General features: G+C 39.6%; 1 protein-coding gene across 7 annotated transcripts in view; it reads left to right on the forward strand.

Annotated features, from left to right (window-relative positions):
- Positions 1 to 25,069, forward strand: part of GRM3 (glutamate metabotropic receptor 3) — a 207,274-nt gene extending 182,205 nt beyond the window's left edge. For 4 of the 7 annotated variants that reach the window (XM_081147569.1, XM_081147570.1, XM_081147574.1 and 1 more), the window contains 4 exons: positions 151 to 1,217; positions 11,240 to 11,414; positions 16,152 to 16,220; positions 24,512 to 25,069. In XM_081147569.1, coding sequence (XP_081003695.1) covers positions 151 to 1,217; positions 11,240 to 11,414; positions 16,152 to 16,220; positions 24,512 to 24,585 — 1,385 coding nt within the window. In that variant the 3' untranslated portion in view covers positions 24,586 to 25,069. The remainder of the gene's footprint in view (positions 1 to 150; positions 1,218 to 11,239; positions 11,415 to 16,151; positions 16,221 to 24,511) is intronic. The other 3 variants (XM_081147572.1, XM_081147575.1, XM_081147573.1) reach the window with 1 other exon arrangement.

Below are 25,069 nucleotides of genomic sequence, written 5' to 3' on the forward strand. Positions count from 1 at the left end.
GTAATTGATACATTATTTTGGACTTGTAATCCCTATTACCTGTTATTTCAGTTTTGCTAACTATATGACAAAGTAATTGACTGATCACACCTAAGACACCTAAACAGTGTTTTTTTCTTTTCTTTCTTTCTTTCACTTTACATGTCACAGCTCCATTCAACCCAAATCAAGGTGCAGATAGCATTGTCAAGTTTGACAGTTTTGGAGATGGAATGGGACGATACAACGTGTTCAATTTTCAGTACATGGGTGGCAAGTATTCCTACTTGAAGGTTGGTCACTGGTCTGAAACCTTATCGCTGGATGTTGATTCTATCCACTGGTCCCGGAACTCAGTCCCCACTTCCCAGTGCAGTGACCCCTGTGCCCCCAATGAAATGAAGAATATGCAACCAGGGGATGTCTGCTGCTGGATCTGCATTCCCTGCGAGCCCTATGAATACTTGGCTGATGAGTTTACCTGTATGGATTGTGGCCTTGGTCAGTGGCCCACTGCAGACCTCTCTGGCTGCTTTGACCTTCCTGAGGACTACATCAAGTGGGAAGATGCCTGGGCCATTGGTCCAGTCACCATCGCCTGCCTGGGCTTTGCCTGTACGTGCGTGGTTGTGACTGTTTTTATCAAGCACAACAACACACCCTTGGTCAAAGCATCAGGCCGAGAGCTCTGCTACATCTTGCTCTTTGGGGTTGGTCTATCATATTGCATGACATTCTTCTTCATTGCCAAGCCATCACCAGTTATCTGCACATTGCGCCGACTGGGACTTGGGACCTCCTTCGCTATCTGTTACTCAGCCCTGCTGACCAAAACAAACTGCATTGCCCGCATCTTCGATGGGGTAAAGAATGGCGCTCAGAGGCCAAAGTTCATCAGCCCAAGTTCTCAGGTTTTCATCTGCCTGGGTCTGATATTGGTGCAAATTGTGGTAGTGTGTGTATGGCTCTTCCTGGAGACTCCAGGCACCAGGCGGTACACCCTTCCAGAGAAGCGAGAAACAGTCATCTTAAAATGCAATGTCAGAGATTCCAGCATGTTGATCTCACTTACCTACGATGTGGTCCTGGTGATCTTATGCACTGTGTATGCCTTCAAAACGCGGAAGTGCCCAGAAAATTTCAATGAAGCCAAGTTCATTGGTTTTACCATGTACACCACCTGCATCATCTGGCTGGCTTTCCTCCCTATATTTTATGTGACATCAAGTGACTACAGAGTAAGTCTTTGAATGGTTTCGTCTTTTTCTTCTTCTTTTTTCCTCCCAATGCTTTGTTATGTAAGATTTAAAATAGACTCCTTTTATTACACCTCTGCAATTAGATAGGTAATTACAAATGCAATGATGAACTGCCATATTATACATGGAAATTAATTCCCTATGTTTTAAAAGCATTTAATTAGTGCCTACCATGTGCAAAGCACTGTTCTGGGCACAGAGAGGAAGGTTAATGTGCATGTGTGGTCATTCAAGCAATTTATAAGCAAGAGGGAGAAAATGTACTACATACCCACACACACCACTAAAACTTTTAATTACATTTAGAAAGTGAATGATAAGAAAATAAGACTTAAACTACCAAAAGCCTAATGAGAATACTTTAAATCAGACACATGAGGACCTGGCTACCATGGGTGGATATATAAATTAGAATAGCCTTATAACATTAAGCTAGGATCAGTTTAAAGATCTAAAAACTTTTACTCAAGCTTCAAATAAGTACCATTACTTCTCTAAAATATATTAAAATTCAATGTTAATTTGCTGTACTTTTTCTATAACTTTAGTTCCTGTAGACATAAGGAGTATATATATGTATATATAATCCTTGGACTAGTTATCATCTTTACTGTATATATCTGAGTAACCTAATTAAGTCATTATTCATATAGTCTAGTAATATATAGTTCAAATTTCTAGGCTTCAATATAATCACCACTTCTTCTGAAAGAAATAGTTCATCATTCCATCATAATTTCTCAAGTTGTTAAAACCATCCATCAGTAGCTTTTGCACTTATAATTCTGATTTTAATATCTCCCAGTGAGCAAATATAAGAATTTTTTTCTCTTAAGACAATTGGATTTCATTCTCTATATTTCTCAAATTATCACAGATGAAAGTTTTCCAGAGGCATAATGGTTTTCTTGCTACATCATGATTTCACAAAATGTGCCTCTGTAGGCTGTAATAGTCCCCAAATCTTCTGTTTATCAGCAATTCCTACATTACCAAAATCTTGAATATTGCAGCTCAAAAAAAAAAAAAAAAAAAAAAGACAAAGCTATTTAAAGGAAGGGATCAAGAGACTGGCAATACTTAATGTACCTAGTTTATTAAATTATTCACAATCATGTGACTAAAACTCATGGACTACATTAAAGGAAGAGCAAGAAAATAAAGACCTTAAGTTCAATGCTGGAGTTATGGTGAGGGTTTCTAAGATTATCTATTAAAAACTCTGTGAGAGAAGAAAACATCAGAATTGAAATAGTAAAATCAAAGGTCAGATTATTTGAACCACAGGGGAATTTGAAACTTTAGAGTGTGGGGATTAAAATGGAGAATCATAGTTAATGTATTTTAATGCCCTCATTTTTATCTTTTGTCTTCATGTATACATTCACTCCTCTAGATCTGTAAGGATTTTTTTTTTTAAGTTCTTAGGAAACCATTCTTAGCAGACGTGATTTGGGATATTGGGACAGCAAAATACTTACAATGTTAATTATTTTATCCTGGATACATGAAACTTTATTCTGAAAAAAGTTAATTAAAAACATACAGCAGAAAACACTACTGAAAGTAAACAAATAGCATTCTAAAAATTTAATTTTACTGAATGACTTAGCATTTATTTCTAAAACATAAAAATATGATTTTTTTTCCTTTTACTATGATAGCAATGTAGATCAACTGACTAAATGGAATAAGCTGAAGATACCAGAAGTTTCACCACATGGCAGAAGTCCTTAGGCAAATGGGGCAGATGTTATCCGGTTGAGTGTTTTAAGGTCCATGCTAATTAAGGCATCAATCACAGTGAGATCATCATAGGCCTCAGTTACTCCTTACAAATAATGCCAATCCTAAATTTACAGAAGAAATAAAAAGGTAGACTGGAGCCTGCAACACAGGAGTTTTCAAATTAGACTGCACACTGAATCAACTGGGTAAGCTTTGAAAAAAATATATTGATACCTGGGACACAGCCCAAGAGATTCTCGTTTAGTTGGCCTGATCTGTGGCCTAGACATCAGGATTTTTCAAAGTTCCCCAAGTGACTCTCATTTGCAACCAAAATTGAAAGCCACTGCTCTAATGAATCACATGTTCTTCTTGTTGCACAGATAGCTTTAGTTTGGCCTGCACTATTTTGAAATTCATTGAAATATTTTTCAAAGTTAGAAAATTGAGAAATTTTATGTAAATATCCAGATTTTTGGCTTCTCTCATCAAAGTAAAACATGTGGACTCAAATTTCTACATGCAACATTCAGCCAGACCAGAGTGGTGCGCTATGCCTGCAGAGAGGGCACTCTCACTCCTGTTGCCTGCACTCCCACCAATCCCTGAGTTCTTACATCCAACTCTCCTTATGAATCTGCATGGATCCTAAAGCCTTGGAACTTGGGACCCTTATTCTAGAAATTCCAGAAGAAGACTGAGATTTAAAATTTCCCAGAGGGAAACCCTGTGGCTCTGATAGAATCAGCAGCATTAGAAAAGCATCCAATAATTTAAAGGCAGCTACAAGGAATTTGGGCATCAAAAAGTCATCAGGGTTTATGACTCAATACTTTGAAACCCACTGTGAGTTATAAATAAATCTAAAGCATTATTCCAATGTTCAAAAATCTCATATCCTAGCTGGGAAAAAATAACTAGCATGAAAGAATTCAAGATTAACACAGAAGAGTTTATAATTAAATTGGTGATACAATCTCTTAAATTCCTATGTGTTTCAAAGAAAAGTTGGATTAGTAAGAGCTTGGTCTTTCCAGGAACACTCCTTGAAGAGATGGGATTTCACCTGGTACCTTGGTGAGCAAGTGCAATTACAGTAGTTGGAGAATATAGAGCATATAGGGAATATTCTTGAGACAAGACAGAAATGAACCAAGCAGGACACAGTATAATATTGGTCATACTTAAGTGGAAGATGGTTTAGGGGGTATCTAGTGAGAGACTAATGGGAACTGGCAACTTGGTCAGATTGTACCAGGCAGAGGAATTCATTTAAATAGTGTTTAAGGGCTTTGAGTTCTTGCAACTTTTAAGTTTTTTCTTGTTTTCTTTTGTTGGTTGTTTGCTCAGGCAAATGGTGACATGAGGTAAAGGCAAGAGGGAAAGAAAGGAACAAACCTTTTCTGATCAACTCTGAGACCTTACGCTGCTAGACGCTTTGTATACATGAGCTCACACTAATCCTCATTAGCATCCTGGAAAACAAATTTTATTATCCACTGAAAAGATGAGTAAACAGACTCAGAGGATAATTAATTTTCCAGGTGGTACAGTTAGGAAATAGTAGGACATGTTTTTCAGACCCAAATGCATGCCTTTCACATTATACTAGGAGCTTATCAATCCTCAATACAGAAGCTAGAATTGATAGAGCAGAGCCTAGGACAACCAGAACTAATTGAAGCTATTCTAGGCACCCAAGACAAAGCAAGCAAGACCTTGGGTAAAAATCTGAAAATTCAAATGATCTTTGAGAAATATCCAGGCCATCTCCTTCTGTGTTACAACAAAACCATCCCAGAGAGTGTAAGAATCAAACTGAATCATCAGTGATCCAATACATAGTTTAAATGGTGTAAATAAAAACTAGGCCATGTTTAGGTGGAAATTGCCCATAAAGCTATTAATTAAGAGTAACTACTGAGTGTTTTGTTCATTCATGTCTTCCAAACATATTTGAGCACTATGGCAGCTGAAGTACTTAACCTACAGTTGTCAGAGACTTCAGAGATGATTCCAGGACTTTGACAAGTTTCAAATACAGAGAAATTCTGATTTTTCCCATGTTGGCTATTTTGAAGATTTTTTAAAACATATATTGAATCTCAAATTCTTTTTAAAAATGTTTGCCACCCCTACTAGTGCCTATTTCATAATACCCCACTGAAGGATGGGAAAGAGCCAGGCATTGGAATTCTATGTGCTAGACAGAAGAAATAGCAAGTACAAACACTTCTAGGCAAAATGTCTTAGAAGAGAAAAGTATATATGGCCACAGTTTAATGAGCAAATGAAAGAGTGATTTTATATGAGAGGTAGTCAGGGGAGCTAAATCATGTTGGACTTTATAGGCTATAGCAAAAATACAGATTTTATTCTGTATGAAAGAAAGAAACCATTGAAAGGTTTTAAGCAGAGGACCTTAATATCTCATATTTTATGATCTCACATTTTAGAGAAAAAATGTCAAGCTTCTAAAGATACTGATTATATGACAGAAAACAAAAGCAGGAGTGGAGAGACTGGTTAGGTGACTATAGTATGTGTTCCAGTCAGAGCCGATGCTAGGACGTTAACAATGAAAAGAGAACCTGCCAAGAACTGTGAAGGGTTTCTACCCATCTTGCAATCTAACAAGTTAGCCTGCCACAATTTCAAAGATGCTGGAGAAGAGTGGAGACTAAGAATTCACAAAGGACTTTGTTACTCACAGCCATCCCTGTAACCAAAGTGTCAGGACTTAGTAGGTTCCCCAAGTTCTAATTTCTACTAGGCAATGCAAAGCGGGCTAGGTGACACCTGCATAGGGAGTGACAGAGCAGGATCAGTATTGCTAATTATTCTTTTTGCCTTAAGATTAAATATATCACAGCACGGTTACTGATCCCGTCCTTGAAAATGTGGGTGCTGTGTTTATCATGGATTTTTAGCATGAAGGTTTATTTCTTTTTAATACTGCAATAAAACATTCATCTTGGTTACTGAGTTTTTGTTGCCCCCTTAAATCTGCATCTCAAGCAAGTGCCTCACTTGCCTCATTCTGGCCCCAACTCTACCTCCCCCTAACAGGTCTGGGTAGGATGGTGACTTGGTGTCACCAACAGAGCTTAAAAATTCAAGCTCTTCCTTCCCCAAAGTTTTCCAGCATACTGGGTCTGGTGCTTATGGGCTTCAGCCACCCTTGGGAATGGGGAGACCTAGGTCCTATCCTTAAGCATCTTTCCCCTCTAAGTAGCCAAAAGCAGGTTGGAGAGTGAGGAGGAATCAGGCAGTGTGGAGGGAGAGAGCAGCCCTGTGCCAGGAAGCCAGGCACGTGGGCTTTCACTTTTAAGCCTTAATTACTCATGGCTCAACCAAACGAAAGTCCAATGTTTCTGAGCATTGGATGGCAAGATCAACATTACTGTCGCTATTCATTCTATTTTGAGGACCCCTTGACTCAGAAGCCAGAGCCAGATGCTTTCTGCCTGGGCACATGCTCTGTGCACTTCAGCTACCTGGAGTCCATCTTAATCCAGGGCATCTACTCTCTTCTCATGATAACATCTTTTAGGGTCTTGCCTGGTTTCAACATAAGGTCTCGGGAAGTGTTCCTGTGTACAGCTGAATGCAAGAATTTACTTATATTCCTCTGCATCAGTTTCTCATTCTTTAGTGCAGCACCTTGTCAGTATTTTAAACCTAATCCAGGTCAGTAAGAGCCCAAATACTAGTGAGTGTTTTATCTGTGGTTTCTCAGAGAATTTTTCCGTTTCAGAGAAATCTCACAGAGAGCACTGAAGCTCCTTTTTTTGCATCCAGGTTCCACTGCAAAAAACTGAGACCTTGTCATCTTGCGATGGATCTAAATTTGGCATTAAGAGACCTCAGTGCAATGCATCTAAATTTGGCATAAGAGACCTCAGCAGGGGGTGAGCACTAAGAGAGCTCAGCTGTTGGCATTCCTCTTAATAAGCACTGTGTGCCCTGCCCCCTCCTCTCCCAAAGGGGACCAGCCAAAGTTCAAATGATTCGCCTGGCTTCTGCCTTCTCTGAAGGTCCCTCTTTTCATGCTCAGTGTAGGTGCATGTCTCTGCAACTTTTACATGAAAGGAAGCACAACTTTCTGCCCACCCAGGAAAAATTTTAGTGCTAGTTGTTATAATTGGGAGGACCTGAATCAGACTAGGGAGGAAATTCACTCCCACCCCCAGAGGAGAGTGAGCAACAATACAGCACCAGTCCAGCAGCTCTAGCTGAGCCTACCTCCTGTTACTCAGCCCGACTGGGACCCCCTCCCCAAATCCTCCTCATTAATAGGCAATAAGGTGGACCACTATTTATTGCTTGATTGACATTCAATTTGGTCAACATGTTTGCTACTGATTCCCATGGACTTCTCACAAATCCTATTTATCAGCCCATAAGGCCCTCCTACTTCCTCTTTGAAAAAGCCATTCCGGTCTCATTGCCAAAACTGTCAAAGACGTAGAGTCTGAGATTCCACTATACTTACAAGGTAACATGTTAGCCTGCCACAGTTTTGTTGACGCTGCCAAAAAGAGCTTTATGACTCAAAGCAGTAGCAACAGCCAGGTGTCAGCATTGGCTCTGATTTCCTGAGCTCCATTTCCCACAGGCTCTGCACACTGGGCAGGGTTACGGCTGCACAGTCAGTGGTTGTGTTACAAGGAAGGAACTGGGACATTAGGGAAGCTGGATCTTTTATAATAGATGATCTGCTGGCTCTTTTCTCCATAGGTAGGCACTATATCTTCTAAGGCTTTTTGCTATACAAATTATACTTGAAAAAAAAGAAAGTCCAGAACAAAGGCAGTCAGGGCCTCTGCTTGAAAGACATGTAGAAGCACAAAAGAACATAGAGAAATATCTTCTGAAAGAACCAACAGAATTTACTGTTGGATTGGACATGTGGGTGTAGGGAAATGGCAAAATCAAGGATAACTCCCAGGTTTTTGGCCTACACAATTAGGTGGCACTTGGTGCCAGTTATCAAATGGAGACACTTGGAGACAGGGATCAAGTTTTGCTTGCAGATTAATTCTGATATGTCTATTACATATCCAAAACAATATGTCAAGATGGCAGTTGGATACGTAAGTCTGGAGGCCCAGAAGATAGGTTGGATCTGGTAATAAATATTTGAACGTCAACAGAGGGGGTACTTAAGCCACGGAAATTGATGAGACGGTTGAAAAGGAGAGTCCAAAACTGAGGTCTAAGACATTCTAGCACCTAAAGTTCAGATAGGAGAGAAAAGGTCAACCAAGAAAATTAAGACAAGGACCAGTCAGTGATGGAAGGATGTGTCCAGGAAGCCAAAAAGAAGGAAGAGATTAACCATCTCGGGTGTTGCTAGGAGTTTGAGGAAGATGAAACAGAGCAGCATGGAGTATACAAAGAGATAGAAAAAAAGAATTATAGATAAACACAGGCCTTTAACAGTGTGACTTATTGAAGAAACTGGACAACTGAAACTATAAGGCAAATACCTGGGATTTGTAAAAAAAAAAATTAAAAGGTGTCATATTTAAAACAGGTATATTGAATTATATGCTGCATAGACTATGACCACTGTGCAATTTTAGTTCTGCCTCCCACTGTCCCTTTGGTATTTAGTGAGAGCAATCATCCCCACCCCTGCATGGAGATTCCAGGGGACACATTCCAACACTGAGCGTCCCGACACATGAGGCCCCATTCTGGTGCTGGGGATGGAGCAGTGAATGAAAACGCTCACGGCCGTGGTAGGCCTATGAATCTTTGTGCCCTTAGGTAACATACGGTCCTACTGTCATTTTCAGTGGAAATTTTAAATGCCTAGTTCTGTGCAATTATCAAAACCATATCTTAACTTACCATTAAATCTCATTTCTCCTGAGGTCTGGTCTGCCTCGGGCTGAGAGCCTGCAGCAGTTGATTTCTCCTTTCTTCTGCTCACACTCCCTGATACACCAGTTGCTATTTCCCTCTCAGCCCCGGTTAAAGAGGCGTAAGGGAAAAGTAGGACAGTTCTCATGTAGCTCGATGGCTTTATAATCTCCAAGTCCATGGTGGTTAAAGACACATCCTAGGAATACTTGGGAGAGTGTTTTCATGTGATCTTCAGAAGTTTCCCGCTGGCCCTTTTCTCCTGCAGGTCCTTGAGTGAGTTGGCTGGCAATTCTCTGGGTTCTGTTTTGTGGCTCCATGCTCAGTCCCAGGACATCCAGCTATATATATGCCCCTCCAACTTCTCTCTTGAACTCCAGGCTGTCCCACGTGATTCCAAGGCTATTCCATGGTGACTCTTTATAGTGTCGCCCATCTTTTCCATGCATACCACTTACAAACCCTTTGCTTTGATAAATTCTTAGAGTAAAGGACTATTTCAATACAGTAGCAAGTCACTGTGCTCTGCTGCAAGAGTAATTAGCCTTTCCTCACCTTCTAGATTTCCATGACAGGAATCAGGCCCCAAGCCAGGGCATCCTCCTGCAGAAAAACCTCAAACCTTCTGTGAATTGCCAGCGAGGCACTGCTCTCTAGAATTTAAGTGAGAAGATAGGCACAGTCCCTCTAAGGGATGGGAGAGTATAGGACACACAGCACAGCTTTTTCCTAGATATTCCCCTCATAAAACCCTCTTCTCTTCTCTCCTTGTAACGTCTCAAAGTGTGTGAGGAGTTTCAAAGTTATAGAAGTGCTTCTAGAAAAGGTTTCCTTGAAAATTTGCACATTTGAACTTATTTCACCCTCACTATGATATCTGTAATCTCTCATATTGGCTCCAAAGTTAAAACCAAGGTGAGAAGAGTACCGTTCTAATATCATATGATACATATATGTAAAAAACAAATTATGCCAGGAATTGGACTCACTTTTAAATAACATAGATCGCTTTACATCATGGAATTAGATGGTAAACTCTTTTCTGAGAAGTTGACAAAAGAGAAAAGAGCTTTTTAGCAATTTAGGACCAAGTTGGAGGGTACTGGACTGGTTAAGGGAAATAAGCACTTTAAAATACTTAGGATGAAAAATAAAATAAAATAATAAAATAAAATAAAATAAAATAAAATAAAATAAAATAAAATAAAACAAAACAAAACAAAATAAAATAAAATAAAATAAAATAAAATTCTTAGGATAGATCATATTTGCAGCATTTAAAGTAAAACTAGAGTCTGAAGAATCATGTTACAAGTATAACCTGAATTTCTTCTTTATCAAAAACAGAATGAAGCCTTCTAAAGTTATGTGGCTTCTCCAGGTAATTGTTCAGCCTTCAGCTTTCCTTGATTAAAGAAGAAAGTTGTACACTTTAAGTTATAAGGAATTATGCTATCTGGTAATAGCTTTGTCTGGGGGGAAAAGGAAAGAGAAATATAAAATTACTCTAGGATTTACCATAGCTACTCTGAGTAGAAACTTATAGAAGAAATAATTAATTTCCATTTTTCAGTACAGAGACTGATAAAATATGTAGAATCTAATTTGGGATTTTTCAAAAATCTATGGGAGCTGAAACCAGGACAAATGATGAAATCAGAGAAGATGAAGAGTGAGGGCAAGAGAATAAAAAGAAGAAGTGATAAAACCTAGTTCTGAGGTATACTTTCAGGGGAAGTAAAGAGGGAGACAGTGAAAATCATTGATCAAGGATGGGTGTATAGAAGCCTAGAGAACAAAAAAATCGAACAGTGAGTACCTGATGTATCAAAATTCCAGGGAGATGCCAATGAAGTAATTAAAGGAATGGGTACTCCTGAAGAAAGTTGATAGTGTCCCCCAATATTGACTAGGAAAACCAATAGCTAATAGGCAGGGCTCTCAGCAACAGAGACAGAGAGAAAAATGTAAAGGGCCCGACTTTGTTCTTAATATAGTGAACCTTAAACAAGCCAAGCTGATTGACTGAAACCGTCAGCAATCTAACCAGGTCATCATTGAATATTGGCATTTTACTATTTGAATTCAGTGATTCTGCAGAAATGTTTTTATACAAATATAAAGAAAAAACAAGCAAAACGTGAAAATCGATGTGAAGTCTTGGCAAGCATTCAGGAGCACCCAATACAAATAGTGTTTGCTTACAAATCCTGAGCAATGTTTCCATGAACATCTCACACTTGGAAGATCCAATATAATCATTGCATTGGTTTGTCTATAATAAGAATACAACTGTGGATGATTTGGGGTTTTTTAATTTGGTCTTTTTTCAGTTCTCTCTTTAGTTAGCCACCTGATGGAATTTACAGCCAGACCCTTAACCAGGCAACTTATTCTTATAGGTGCAGACGACAACCATGTGCATCTCTGTTAGCCTAAGCGGCTTCGTGGTCCTGGGCTGTTTGTTTGCACCCAAGGTGCACATCGTCCTGTTCCAACCCCAGAAGAATGTGGTCACGCACAGACTGCACCTCAACCGGTTCAGTGTCAGCGGAACTGGGACCACATATTCTCAGTGTAAGTATGGAACCTGGCACTGACCCCTTCATACACAGCATTGTAGTGGGGAGCAGGCTGGGAGGGGAAGCAATGGACATAGATGGGAACAGACAACATATGTCCATCCCCATGAAAAATCTCAATTCTATTGTAGTAAGTACTGGTCCAACCACTGTGTGCCAGGTACTGTGCTGGGTGCTATGGATACAGTGGTGAGCAGAAGAGTCCAAGCTCCTGTTTTGACAGTATGTACAATCCAGCAGGGAAGATAGATATTAGATCTGTAACTGTAAGTAGGATTTTTGACCAGGCTGTGGAGTCAGAGAGCCTGGTTTCTAGCCCTGACTCTGCAATCAGTTCAATAGGAAACCTTGAGCACATCACTTTATTGTTCCCTGCCTCGGTTTACTTGTCCTAGAGAGTTGGACTAGACTGGTGCTCTGTAAAGTACGTGCTGTGTCACATAAACACTGAAGTTGCTTCATGAAAAATTAAAAGAGGAAGCTAGATAATCAAGTAAGATGGAAAATGCTTACATCCTAAACACCCCCTTGGAAGTTCCAAGTACCTCTTTTAACCTGAGCATGTTAAAGGTTTTGAGAATCTCTACAGCAAGGAAAGCTTTTTAACTTTGTTATTTACAGAGTTTCTTAAAAGTACTTGATAATAGTTAAAGCAACTATCATCCCATAGAGCACATCTTGAAAAATACTGGAATAGATTTTCCTCTATTTCAGTGACACAATGTTTTTTCAGCTGAGAACCAACGGAGAAGGCAGTTTGAACTGAAGGCTTACCAGGATAACTCCCCAGTCCAAAACTCTCTTCCATTGGCCTGCAAATATCTGAAACGCTATCCTTAGAGAATCATTTGTGTAATTCTTTAGCATCCTCTAAAGCACAAGTATACCTAAAGGGGACTACCTTTAAGCCATTTCAGCTCATCTATGATATGAAGTAGCAGAAATTCACTGACAGAAAAATGAGGCGGAAAGAGTGGAGCCGGGAGAGGAGGAAGGAGGACTGGAGTGACAGAGACAAATGACTACTTCACAATTTTGCCTCAAGTCAATTAGAAAGGATACTTCAAAATAGCTCAGCATCACAGAGTGAGCAATCATATTAGTGGCCCAATTTTTCCAACAAAGTTTAAAATTGAACAGGGCAGCTCTTCCCCCAGCAAACAAAGGAAAGACTGATGCCTGATGGCCCATGTTCAGTGGTGCACTGCATTCACCACTCCTTGAAACCTGCTCTAGGGGTACCTTGCTGTCTTTTCAGCTACATTTCCAGGTATCACATGGCTGAGCCCCAGAACATGGTAAAACTTGTGAAGTAATTTTCCTTGGATCTTAGAGGAACCTGCTTGTTTCTTAAGCAAACAAGAAATAACTGGCAATAATTAACAATAACACCTAACAGGAACTACCATTCATTGTTTTCTGTGTGCTAGGCATTGTGTTAAATACTTAATACATGTGTGTGTGTACAGTATCTTATTTCATGCTCACAACCCTTTGAGATAAAGAAACCTACCCAGAGTCACACATATTGAAGGTGGCAGAACCAGAATTTAAAGTCAGTTTCTCTGATTCCAAAACCAGTGCACCAAACTGCTATATCATGCTACTTCACCCAGAATGCAAGCTGGGGAGGCTCCCATGAGGGTGGGTACTTGGTAGGCTCTACAGGAAGAACAAAAGGAAAGTTACCCAAAACTGTAAGGCTAGATTCAGCCCTGGTAAAAATAATCTTGTTGATAGCTTGGAGCTCTTCTTTGCTATTTAAACAATTTAACAAAGTCTGTAAATCTACCACAGACATTGTTGAAAATCTCATACATCCAAACCTGAGTAATTTAGAAATGGTGGCATTTTGTAATACATACTCTAGGAATCAATAAATTCCCAAAAGGATACAAGGGCACTTTACCCAACCAAGTGTCTCTTCACAACTTCAGAAATATTTATTTACAAAAACAATGCACTTTGACTGCAATGGACTGTCTTAAGCTTTACTTAGTATACGAATCTGCTAGTAGCTCAATTAATGCTTCAAGGTAGGCCTCGACTCAGCCCAAAATTTTATGACTGCTTTGTTAGTCAATAAAATTTTAAATAAATTTCTTCTTTAAAAATTCTAAATTTAGACCTCATTTTTCAGTTTTCCTGTAAGTAATCTAAATTAGTGAAGTGGTATTAAAGTAACAAAGGGAAGTATTTATTTGATATCTCTAGACATCTCAAAATGCATAAATAACAAATACATTTGTAATTTTATACATTTAATTCAAAATTGTTTTATATTTGTGGGTCCATTGTATCCCATGAGTACTACATACCACAAGTTTCATTTTATAGGTGAGAAAATAGAAGTTACACTCAAAGATATAAAATAATTCAAGAGTTGACACTGTCTTTCTACACTTGTGATTGATACCCTCACATTTTAATAATTTGGAATTATTGTCATAAAATTCATTCATTAAGTGCTTAAGTATCTTTTATACATCAGAAATTTCTAAGCACCTGTAAACAACGGTGGTGAACAGGACAGAATCCCTGGTCCCGTGAAGCTCAGTGTCTAGGGAAGTCTCTTCCCTACTGTAAGATGTAACCCATTAATGGGTCATGAAATTTATTCAGTATATTGGTCAGCATTTTATTTTAAAAAAGTAGAATAAAATATCTTAGAGTGTATTATATGTAATAAGGGTAAGTAGTATTTCATGACATTTGCTCCAGAGTTTATGCATATGTGCCAGGTCCACGTAAAACATTTATTGCTGTGAATTGCAATCAAAAAAGTATGAAAGCCACTGACCTATGAGATCTAGTTCTGTGTATAAACACTTTACTGACCAACTGTGGTAAAAATTTAAGCAACTGGTTTAATATCTCAGTGCCTGTTTCCTCCATTATATATTCAGCTCAATTTATACCCATTTCCCTCCTAAATACTGGGAAATATGTTGTTTTATAAATTAGTTAAACTCCTTAAACTGCTCTGAATTCATTAGGTAAAGCATATGTTTTACTTAGGTTGTACTTAAGTTTTGTTCTTCTGACAAGTATTATGCAGGCATTTTATTGTATTAGGTTATTATTGTTACTGATATTGCTGCTGGTTGTCTAACTCCCTCCAGACGTAAAAACCACCACAACCACCACATACACACTAGCTATCTATTCCCACAGAGCAAAGAGCCCCCAAATTTAGTGGCTTATAACAATAACTCTTTTACTATCTCTCATGATTCTGTGGGTCAGAAATTCAGGCAAGAGTTGGCTGAGCAGTTCACATGCTCTATAAGTCTGTGACTGGAGTCCTTCTGCAGTATCAACTGAGGCTGAACTGACCTAGAGGTTTCCCTCTGACACTTGGCACTTTGGCAGGATGCTTTACCACTTGGGATCATAGAGAGCACGACAAAGCCTGCCCAGATTTAAGCCCACATCTCAAAGAATTTGTGGCCATTTTTGTTATGAAAATACTCTCCAGATTCTAAATTAATCAGTCCTTCACTCTTACCAGGGATTACATCAATTTGACACACTAATGCTATGTAATGCCAAGAAATCACCTAGACTGGAAGGTGCAGCCACATTAATTCCCAGTTAATTCTTTAGAAAGAGAGTAGCGAAAATATCACACCACCTTGGGGCCTAGGTGAGCTTTCTGACAACCCCTAAAGTGGCTGATAGCAGAAAGAATATCAGTATTGGATTTTTAAAGCTAAGCAGTAGCTCCAAAGAGATGGAAAAGCATGTCCAAACTGAGAAGCAGGCATGGAAGAAAGAACACCCCTGCCCGGCTGGGTGTGGCTCAGGGATTGAGTGTCAACCTAGGATCCAGGAGATCGAGGTTCAATTCCCCATCAGAGCACATGCCCAGGTTGCGGGCTCGATCCCCAGTGGGGGGCGTGCAGGAGGCAGCCGATCAATGACTCTCTCATCATTGATGTTTCTATCTCTCTCCCCCTCCCTTCCTCTCTCTGAAATCAACAAAGAAATATTTTTCAAAAAAGAAAGAACACCCTTAAGGGCATCTTAGAAAACTCACCACTTGAGAAATGTTTATTACATCTGCTAACAATAACAAAAACATAACAATATTAGTTGTATGTTATTAACAATACACAGTGGGAATCAAAATAATAAATATAAAGGAAACATTAACTTTTGTCCATTATGTGTACCCATGGGCCAATAACTCTCAATATTTGTGTAAAAAGAAAAAAAACTCTTTGAAGTAGAGATTCTCAGGCCCCACCCATCTGATTCATGTAGTCTGGAGCAAAAGATACCCCTGCTGATTCAATGGAAGTGACCCAAGGAATACATTTTGAAAATCGTGGTCTTAAACTCTAAGCCATCCTGTGTACTTTATCCACTGGTATCAGTGCAGAGCAGGGAGGGCCTCTTAGATGACCCTCAAAGAGGATGCTGGCACGGGGCTCAGAGAGGGGGAGGCATTCTGAACTGCCATCATTGGCTTCATGATTCCAGTGGCCACATCCCTGTGCAGTTATTTCCCCAGCTCCCACTGGAACCCTCCAGAGAAGGCATTTATGGCCCAGAAGCACCTGGCCCCTCAGAAAACACTTACTGAAACTGGGAATGCTCTTTCCTATAGCCGTATAACTCAGAGACCCAAAACTCATGCTTGTAATGCTGCTCTCACACCCACACACATAAGCAAACATTCTTTGTATTTGGATGAGAAAGAAAAGAGGTCATTCTTTATTTTGTTCAGCTTTAGAAGCAAAGGGGCTTGCCAGAGCTGGTTCCCACAGACAGGCAATCAAGAAGGGATGCTGCGAATGTAAGTAGAACTGCATTAACTTTGAAGGTAAAAGCCGGGTGTGCATGTGAAGTTACGCAGCATAAAACCCTCATAGGACTCCTGCAGGTCAGGATGTTGTCACTAATATGGGTTTGTATCGGTATCAACAGGGGAGAGAGAGGTGAGAAATGGAGTGTGCCCAATAGCCTTCAGAGTCATTATGTACAGACTTTCTCCCATGGGGATGTGTGTTTCTCTTGCTCATGGTGATCATTCACATACATGCATGTCATTACCATTAAGATCAGCCACGAGGCTTCTGCTGTAATGATGCCCAGGCTTGGGTCCCCGAGGAGCCATAGGCATGTGGAGATTGATTTCCTCTGCCAAAACCTTGTGCAGAATGTCACTTGTCTAGGTGGTAATGTGTGAACTGCTCAATTAAGAGAATTATTCTTTATTACAAAGAATTTTCACATTATAAAAAGAAATCAGTCATATAAAAAGGTCAAGTGAATAGCCTTTTAGAGTCACTGGACACTTTTCCAGAGAGCTTCAGCAGTACCTGAGAACAGACTTTGCATGTATCAATGGCCAAGCCTTTGAAGATACCCCAATTAGGAGAGGGCAAGCCATTTTTTCAAGCCCAAATATGACTTTATAAAATAAAAAAATAGCACACAACACCCAAATTTCTTCTCTACAGTGCAAGTCCAGAAAAACAGTATAATATGCCTGCACTTTACAGTTCAGGGAGTCCCAGAATGATTCCATGTGCTCCCTGGCCAGGCAAATTAACAAGTCATTTGACAACACAGACTGAATGAGGGTCTTCCTGCCATAGGCATAGGTATGTTATAAACATAAATACTCACTGGCCAACACACAAGGAGCCTAGAGTATTCAGCAAGTTACTCCCTCTGCTTCCAGGATGAATATACTAGAGCACCCAAATCTGAAACATGTCAACCCATTTTCCCTTTGGAAAGGAACATCTACAGCATTCCTGGGAACCTCATTCCATTCCCTCTCATTCCCTCTCTCATTGAGGATGGGAGAATAGAGAGCTATAATAGGTAACCCTAGATATATTAGCAAATTGATGTTTAATACCTCTCCTGTGTTCTATTTAACATTTCCATTGTATTTGTCTCACAACTGCTCTTTTGTAACTTTTAAATCATTTTCTCTTTATCTCTAATATTTTGCTGGGTTTCCCCAAGCAAATATAGCCCACCTTCCTTAATAGCAGTGACCAGAGACTAGAGCTGGAGGAAAGGCTATGGATCATTTATTCTCATAACCACATTTCTAGGTGAGATAACCAGGGCCCTATCTATTAGATACTATAAGGAATTTGATAACTGAACTCACAGATAAAACTCTCAAAAGCTGCTCTGTGGCTCCTCTGGCCTCTCTGGATTTTCTGCCTCAGCTCAGTTACAAAATTCATGGCAGACTATTCTGACAATGAGAATCTTAGCATCTGAAAATTCAAAGATTTTTTTCTTAAGTCAAAAGTTTTCCCTTCAGTACCACACGTGATAGTACCCTGTTCTACAGCGCGGATGCAGACTTTCATTCCTCTCAAAGCCCATGCCCAGGAGCTCAATGACATAAATCATGTTCATCTGAGACCCCAGGATCCCTTTACCTGGCTGCACATAGAGAAGGTGTAGTACTCCAGAGGGGCTACCCACAAAGCTCCTGGGAAAATATGATTTGATAAAAACAAAGGAATATTGTTAATGGTGACCAAATAAATGTTTATATTAAAGATATAATTTCTTCCACTTAAATAATTCTTTAAAAGCAAGTATCACTTTCTTGACTTAAATTATATTGTACAGTTCCCCTTCTGTCCCATATATTTGAATGTAACAAACTCAGTAGCTCAAAGGGGGGTGCTAGACATATGCATTTCCATGGAACCCCAAATTCATTAATGCCTTTGGAAACATGGTACCATGATCAGAGCTATGAAGTTAATTAAAAAGGAATTATGTATATAATAAAATACGGCCTATACATGAAAGCAAGCAAAGTGTCTAATATGAATTTATGCTACTCTATTTTTTCTTCCTACTCCCTTTTCATTTTGTTTAAGTGAAATTCTCTGAATAACATCCAAAAATGGAAACCTGTGTGCTTATACCACAAAATCCCTATCATATGAAAATTTTTTTAAAAGATGTCTTCTCTACCCGGAATAAATTCAGAGACTTACAGAAAGGGACCCCTAATAAGTAAATGTGACCAAAATGATGGATAATTCACTCACTCATTGAAGAAACTTTTGGGCCGAGGCACAGCTCTAGGCACTAGGGATACGGTAATGAACAAAACAAGCAAACCATATACTCGAAGTGCTGACATTCTAATCAGATGGGAGGCGGCACAGTCAGAAACCTATAATACTTATTGTATCAGGTGTGGATAAGTGAAGTGCAGAAAATAATATGGGACATAGACAAATAAGGTGTACTGGGGGTAGAGAGAGTTACTTTTTTTTTATAGAGTGGCCAGGCATGTCCTCTCTGATAAGGTGACATTTGAGCAGAGACTGGAAGGAAATGCATGAAGGGAATCATGTCCATCCATATCTGGAGAAAAGACATTCCAGGCAGAGGGAACAGCAAATGTAAAGGTCTGAAGTTGGAAGAACATCACAGAGGCACATGTGGCTAGAAAGAAATGAGTAAGTGTGCAAGTGAGAGGAGATGAGAACAGAGAGGGAGCAGACCATGCAGGACTTCAGAGGTCACTGTAAGGACTTTTAATTCTCTATTAAAATAACTGGGAAAACACTCAAGGGTTTCATCAGAGGCGTGGCATGAGCTGACTTTAAAAGCATCATTTTCGTTGTGGGGGCAGAATATAAGACAGGGAGCAGTCAGGGACATCATGTAGGAAGCTATTACATACTCCAGATGTTGGTGGCTTAAATCAGGGTGGTAGCAATGAAAGCTGATAGTTTTCAGGTGCTGTATATACTTTAATGGTGAAGCTAACAAGATTAGCTCCACTAGATAAGAGGACTGAGGTCTGATGTTATTTTATTAGAGTTTAACACTTTGGCTCCAGACTTTGATCCCAGACATAGTAGCACATACAGCTCATACTAGGCATTTGAGCCTCAGGGTGAGTGAGTGTCTGATCCTTGCCTGAAGAGAAAAGAGGAGAAACCGGAGATGTTGGGCAACTGAGAGGAAGCAAGAAGAAAGCAAAAAGGTAGCATAGTACAAAAAATTACTGAGCCCGTTCAGTTACAAGTTACTTATATCCAGCGTGGGTTTGCACTTCTTGAGGGAGGGAGGAGAGAATAGAAGAGCACAACTGGGGAACAAGCTTGACGGCGTGAAGTGGCAGCAATGGATCGAGGGGTTTAGTTGGAGACCACTGGAATTTCTGTTGATAAGGTAATTAAGTTGCATCATGGGTTATAAAAAAGGCACATGCCACATTTTCTCTCTTTATGAATCTTGTCTCAGAAGAAATGAATCACTGAATGAAGTCCTTGCATTTAACGTCTAACTCCACATTTGGGTCTGCAGATTTTTATCCCACATCATAAGGAATATGATTTCCCCTTAAATCTACTGTTAACAGTGTAAGATCATTACCCTGAGAATCTAGCCCACATTTCTTAACTATGGATTTTGTCTTCCATGGTGAAACCTCTGACATAGCAAGGCTACCAAACCAGGGACTAGTAGTGTCATCATCTGTCCAGACAACATAAATTAATCAGCAGATGAACTTCTGGAATGGGACCAAGGGGCCCCAGCACAGGTACAATTAAGGTGATGAATCAGAAAACAGCTTCACTAATAAAGCAGGAAGACCAGGCCACAAACAGCTGGTGGAAGTTGGATTCTATGACCATAGCATTAAAATATCTAAACAAGCTGACACGCTGGGAAAAATTATTTGGGGTCACTAGGAGCAAGGAAATGGAACAGATGGGAACAAACTGGTGGAATGTCTGTCTGTGTAAATATGTGCTTTCTTGTTTTCCAAGTTTGATATATTACACAGTTATAGTAACACCCTGATTCTCAGGAACCAGGTCTCAGCCACTAAATTGACTAATACACTTGGCTTCCATAAGAATCTATTAAATAGTATGTTTAGCGCTCACTGAAGGCCTAGTTCCCTGAAAAAATAAGGCCATTTTCTCCAAAACCTGGCCAGCCCAAGCATTACTGGTGGAAGAGAAATGGATTTCACAGCGCAAGACAAAGCTGCCACTTGGCTGCATTGATCTCTGATGCTTTACAAAGTTTGTAAAGCAAAATATGCTTTTCGATGTGTGTGAATTGCCCTTTTGTGATCAGTGGTGGAACTTATTAGGTCTTTTTCAGCTATCTTCAGATTTCATTTTGAATAGCAAAATGCACCACCTTAGCCTAGAGTAACCAACAGCTATCCCTCACTCCCACTCCCAGAAAAGCCAAAAATAAGCCTGCAGCCTCTTATTTCTCACATAAAGGATGATTACAGAAATCTGCTTAACTGCACTTAACAACATGGGCTAAACTTTCACCATTAAAAATCTGGTGAGAATTTCATTAGAATAATAGCAAAAGCTCATCGCAAACACACACAAAAATGATATTACATTGCTCTTGCACATATTTTACTATCTTGGGGAATAACAAATGGGCTAATATGGGAGACATGTGTGAAATATTGATGAAAGGCAAAGTAATTGAGATACTAAACTCACAAAAGAGTAATTTCTTCTACTATATTCAGCGACATGTACAAAAATGAGAATTTTTTTACATAATAAAATAAAATGCACTGGCAAAAGCTACAGATGAAACAGTAAAAAAGCAGCAGGAAAATACAAGTTACAATTCCCTTCAATACACTAAAACGTGCTTAGGGAAAAAAACAGCTGCAGAAAGAGTTTGGGGAGTGTTTTTGCTGTTGTTACTCTTTGTAAGAAGACCTTGAACTTATATTATCTTCCTCTCGAAGAGTTTAGACATTCTAACATAGGGTGTTCCCTTTAATATCCCTAGGAAGCAGGTAGATGATTCAGTTATTTTGTGAACTCTCATAATGATGTCCATGGATGCCCAGTACAAGGTTATTAGAAACTATAACTTGAGGATGTTCCCTGCAACTATCTTTGTAGCCCCTGTATGTGTTACTTACCTAGTCAAAATACCCCCACTTTTAAGATATTAGAATGCAGTGAGCAAGCAGACCCTAAGAACACACTTAAGAACAGCAGTGCACCAAGTTTCACAATAGTATGGGAAACAGCACAGTAGGTTTCTGATACAATCTTTAAAAAAGCAGGTAGAGCCCAGCCATCGTAGCTCAGCAGCTGAGCACTGACCTAGGATCCAGGAGATCGAGGTGTGATTCCCGGTCAGGGCACATGCCCGGGTTGCGGGCTCAGTCCCCAGCGGGGGGCATGAAGGAGGCAGAAGATCAATGACTCTCTCTCATCATTGATGTTTCTATCTCTCTCTCCCTCTCCCTTCCTTTCTCTAAAATCAATAAAAATATATATATATTTAAAATGCAGGTAGAGAGGGTGTTGGACTAGTCTAAGGTAGGCAGAGGGGGCATTAGTATACAGTCCCTGGTTCTCCTAGACCTACCCCCATGACACTTCATTCTTCTTCAATCTTTGGAAATGAAAAACCTGCACAGAAGTAATAAAACTTGATCTTGGAAAAGATGAAGAGATTAGTCAAAATGTCAAAGGCAGCATGCCTGCTAGGGGATGCTCACAGCCCAAGCTGCTTCTCTCTGCAAGGCTGGTTAGTGGTCAATGCCACGAGGTGGCTTAAGAAGCAGAAAGGCCTACCTGTCCCCACACGAGGCTGCCCACAGGCCTCACACTTGCTGGTCATTTCTTCAGGTTAAGAGATTATTTCCTTCTTGAAACTTCCCTTGGTTCCTACTCTCTTTTAAATGCAACCACTTAATCAATCATTCAAAAAATATTTATAGAAAATGACCAACAATAGTGACAAAATAATTGAAAAGACAAGCAAAGTCCCCTGTATATTTTCTAGTCAAGAGTATAAGATATTAACCAAAGGGGGAAAAAGGCAAGAAAAACAATCAGTTTTAAAATTGGGTAACATGACAGAGGGTAACTGGACAGCTAGTTTAGATTAGGTGGCCTGATGACTTCTTTTTTCAGGAGGTGACATTCAGATGTGGATGATAAGAAGGAGCCAGACGTGTGATTAAGAAATGAAAAAACATTCCTAGCAGAGGCAACAGCTACTGCAAAGGCCTGAAGTTGAAAAACAGATATTCTGTGTTTGAGGACAAAAACAGAAAAGGCGGGGGGGGGGGGGCAGTGTAGAACTAGGCGAATACAGAAAGAGAGGCATGGTCTGAATCGCCCTGGGACTTATAAACCAGAGTAAAAAGAGCACCAAGGGAAGCCACTGGAGGTGTGTGATTATTTTTAAATTTTAAAATACTCTCACCGCTGCACAGAGAATGAATTTCAGGGAAGTCTGAGTGGAAAACAGAGATACCAGTGGTGCAGCTAGTACAGTCACCAAGAGTAAAATAATGCCAGGTTGGCCCAGATGCTTTGGCCACTTGATTCTGAAATATCTATTAAACATCCACATGGAGATGTTGAGCTGACAGTTGGATACAAACAAGCTGCAGAAAGCACATATTAAATGGCCAGAAGTGCTGTCCTCAGTGTCCAGTGATCTGTGGTTTGAACTTCACCTTGTTCTTTCTCTTGCTTTACCTAACTTTGCTGAAGCTAGAACTAGATAAAACATATGAAGAAACTTTGCAAAGACTCAAGTAAAACGCTCACATGTGGAATTATTATCACTATCACTTTCCATCAGGTATTTATCTGGCACACATTGTGTTAAAATGTCTTCATTGTAGAAGTTTCAGGAAATGTAGATTATGCCATCCCCCCCCCAATACTATAGCTTTTAGTAGGCTCATATTGTAAAGAAAATTGAAGCTCATCTTAAAACTGATAAAAGGAAAACATCTCCAAAAGAATTAGCATGTCACATGACTCCGCTGTAACCTTAGGCAGCCATACAGACCTGACTGCATAGATTTCCTCACATACCTACTAAATAATAAATGCAAAATCTAGAGACTGTAGTTACCCTGGTGGTGGGCCTGCTGAAAGACCTCAGTGCCCCAAAGATGTTTAATGATCCTCCACTGAACGCCACGTAATCTCAAATTTTATGATTAGTTTCTCCTTTGTCTCTAAAGAAATTCCAATGAAAAATGCAATTTAGCGGAGCAAGAATATTTCCACTCTCAGGCATGAACAATGTAGCTTGAAATTAGTTTGTCTGATTATTAACAGAGAGATATGCCCTTAAATTAGACGGCTCACTGGTCAGTTTGACTTGGGCTGTAGCCAAGAGGTTCAGCTCCTTCTGGGCAGAACATGTCCAGAGAGACAAGCCAAGGCATGGACCATGAACAGCTCTAAAAGGTAATGTAGAATTATCTCTGATTCTCTTGGCTACATAGTTTCGTCCCATGGAGAATGGGACTCTTTCCTTTAGTCCTCATTTAGAAAAAAAAAGGGGGAAATTAAGGGTGAAATGGATATAATTTAGCTCTACCTAGATTTCTAAATAAAAACAAAACCTCCAAAACAACAAGAGCTATGAATTGTATCTAGGAAAACCAAGTGCCGTAAAAAGAAAGACCATACATACCCATATTATACTCACACCCTGACACTATTGTCGTTAAAAAGTACATTATCCCATTAGAATATCTTCCTTTCTGAGAACTATTACAAAACTGAAGTTCTCAGTACACTAGCCCTTGCTAGAGTTTTCACTGAAGTTGTCCCCTTAAACAACGAGAACATACCAAGCCCTTCTCTAAGGCAGAGGGGGTCACAGATGACTGGTGGAACTCTGCAAGAGCCATCCCTGCCCCGAGAGAACAAAATTAATTAAGGTATTGAACATAGTAATCAATCTAACAATCTTTAAGAAAATTGCAATGAGCTTTCAATTTTGCGCGTTGTATTTTAACCAGTTTATAGATTACCAAAGCTAATTTTAAAACCACAAGTGGCTTCTTTCAACAATGATTATGCTGATAAACTCTCTTCAAGATGTATGCCACCAGTGGAGGTGTGTGGCAGGATGCAAACTAAATTGGAGTAGAGCATACTTAGAAAGTTGGCCTAATACAGTGGTAAGTCATTTACCATTTTCGAAAGCCAAGTTAAAAGGAGTTTTCAACCTAATTGTAATGAGTGACTGGTATTATTTGTGCCATTACCTAAGTTGCCCATGTGTCTAACACTGAATTTTCTGTCCTTTGTTTTCCAGCCTCTGCAAGCACGTATGTCCCGACGGTGTGCAATGGGCGGGAAGTCCTCGACTCCACCACCTCATCTCTGTGATTGTGATTGCGGTTCAGTTCTCGTGTTTTTAGACTGTTAGACAAAAGTGCTCGAGTGCAGCTCCGGAGTATGGAAACAGAGCAAAAGAACAACCCTAGTCCCTTTTTTTAGAAACAGTACAATAAATTATTTTTGAGGACTGTACAGTACATAGTGATGTGCTAGGACTTTTTAGGCTGATTTTCGTGCCCCTATTATTAACGATTCCCCAGAATGTGGAAATAACCATTGTTTACAGAGCTGAGCATTGGTGACAGGGTCTGACAGGGTCCGTCTACTAAAAATATGGTGGCAATATTAGGTGACTTTTTTCCTATAAAGTTTTTGTAGGTTCTTGTTGTAACTAATTTAGGATGAGTTTCTATGCTGTATATTAAAGTTACATTCTGTGTAACAGGTTGTTTTTCTCAGCACAAAATAAAAAGCATCTGTATTAATGTAAAGCTATTGAGAATAAAACCATCAAGGTTTTCCAGCATGGTGG

The sequence above is a fragment of the Miniopterus schreibersii genome, assembly GCF_964146895.1.
Source record: "Miniopterus schreibersii genome assembly, chromosome: 9".
In the NCBI taxonomy this organism is placed as follows: Eukaryota; Metazoa; Chordata; class Mammalia; order Chiroptera; family Miniopteridae; genus Miniopterus; species Miniopterus schreibersii.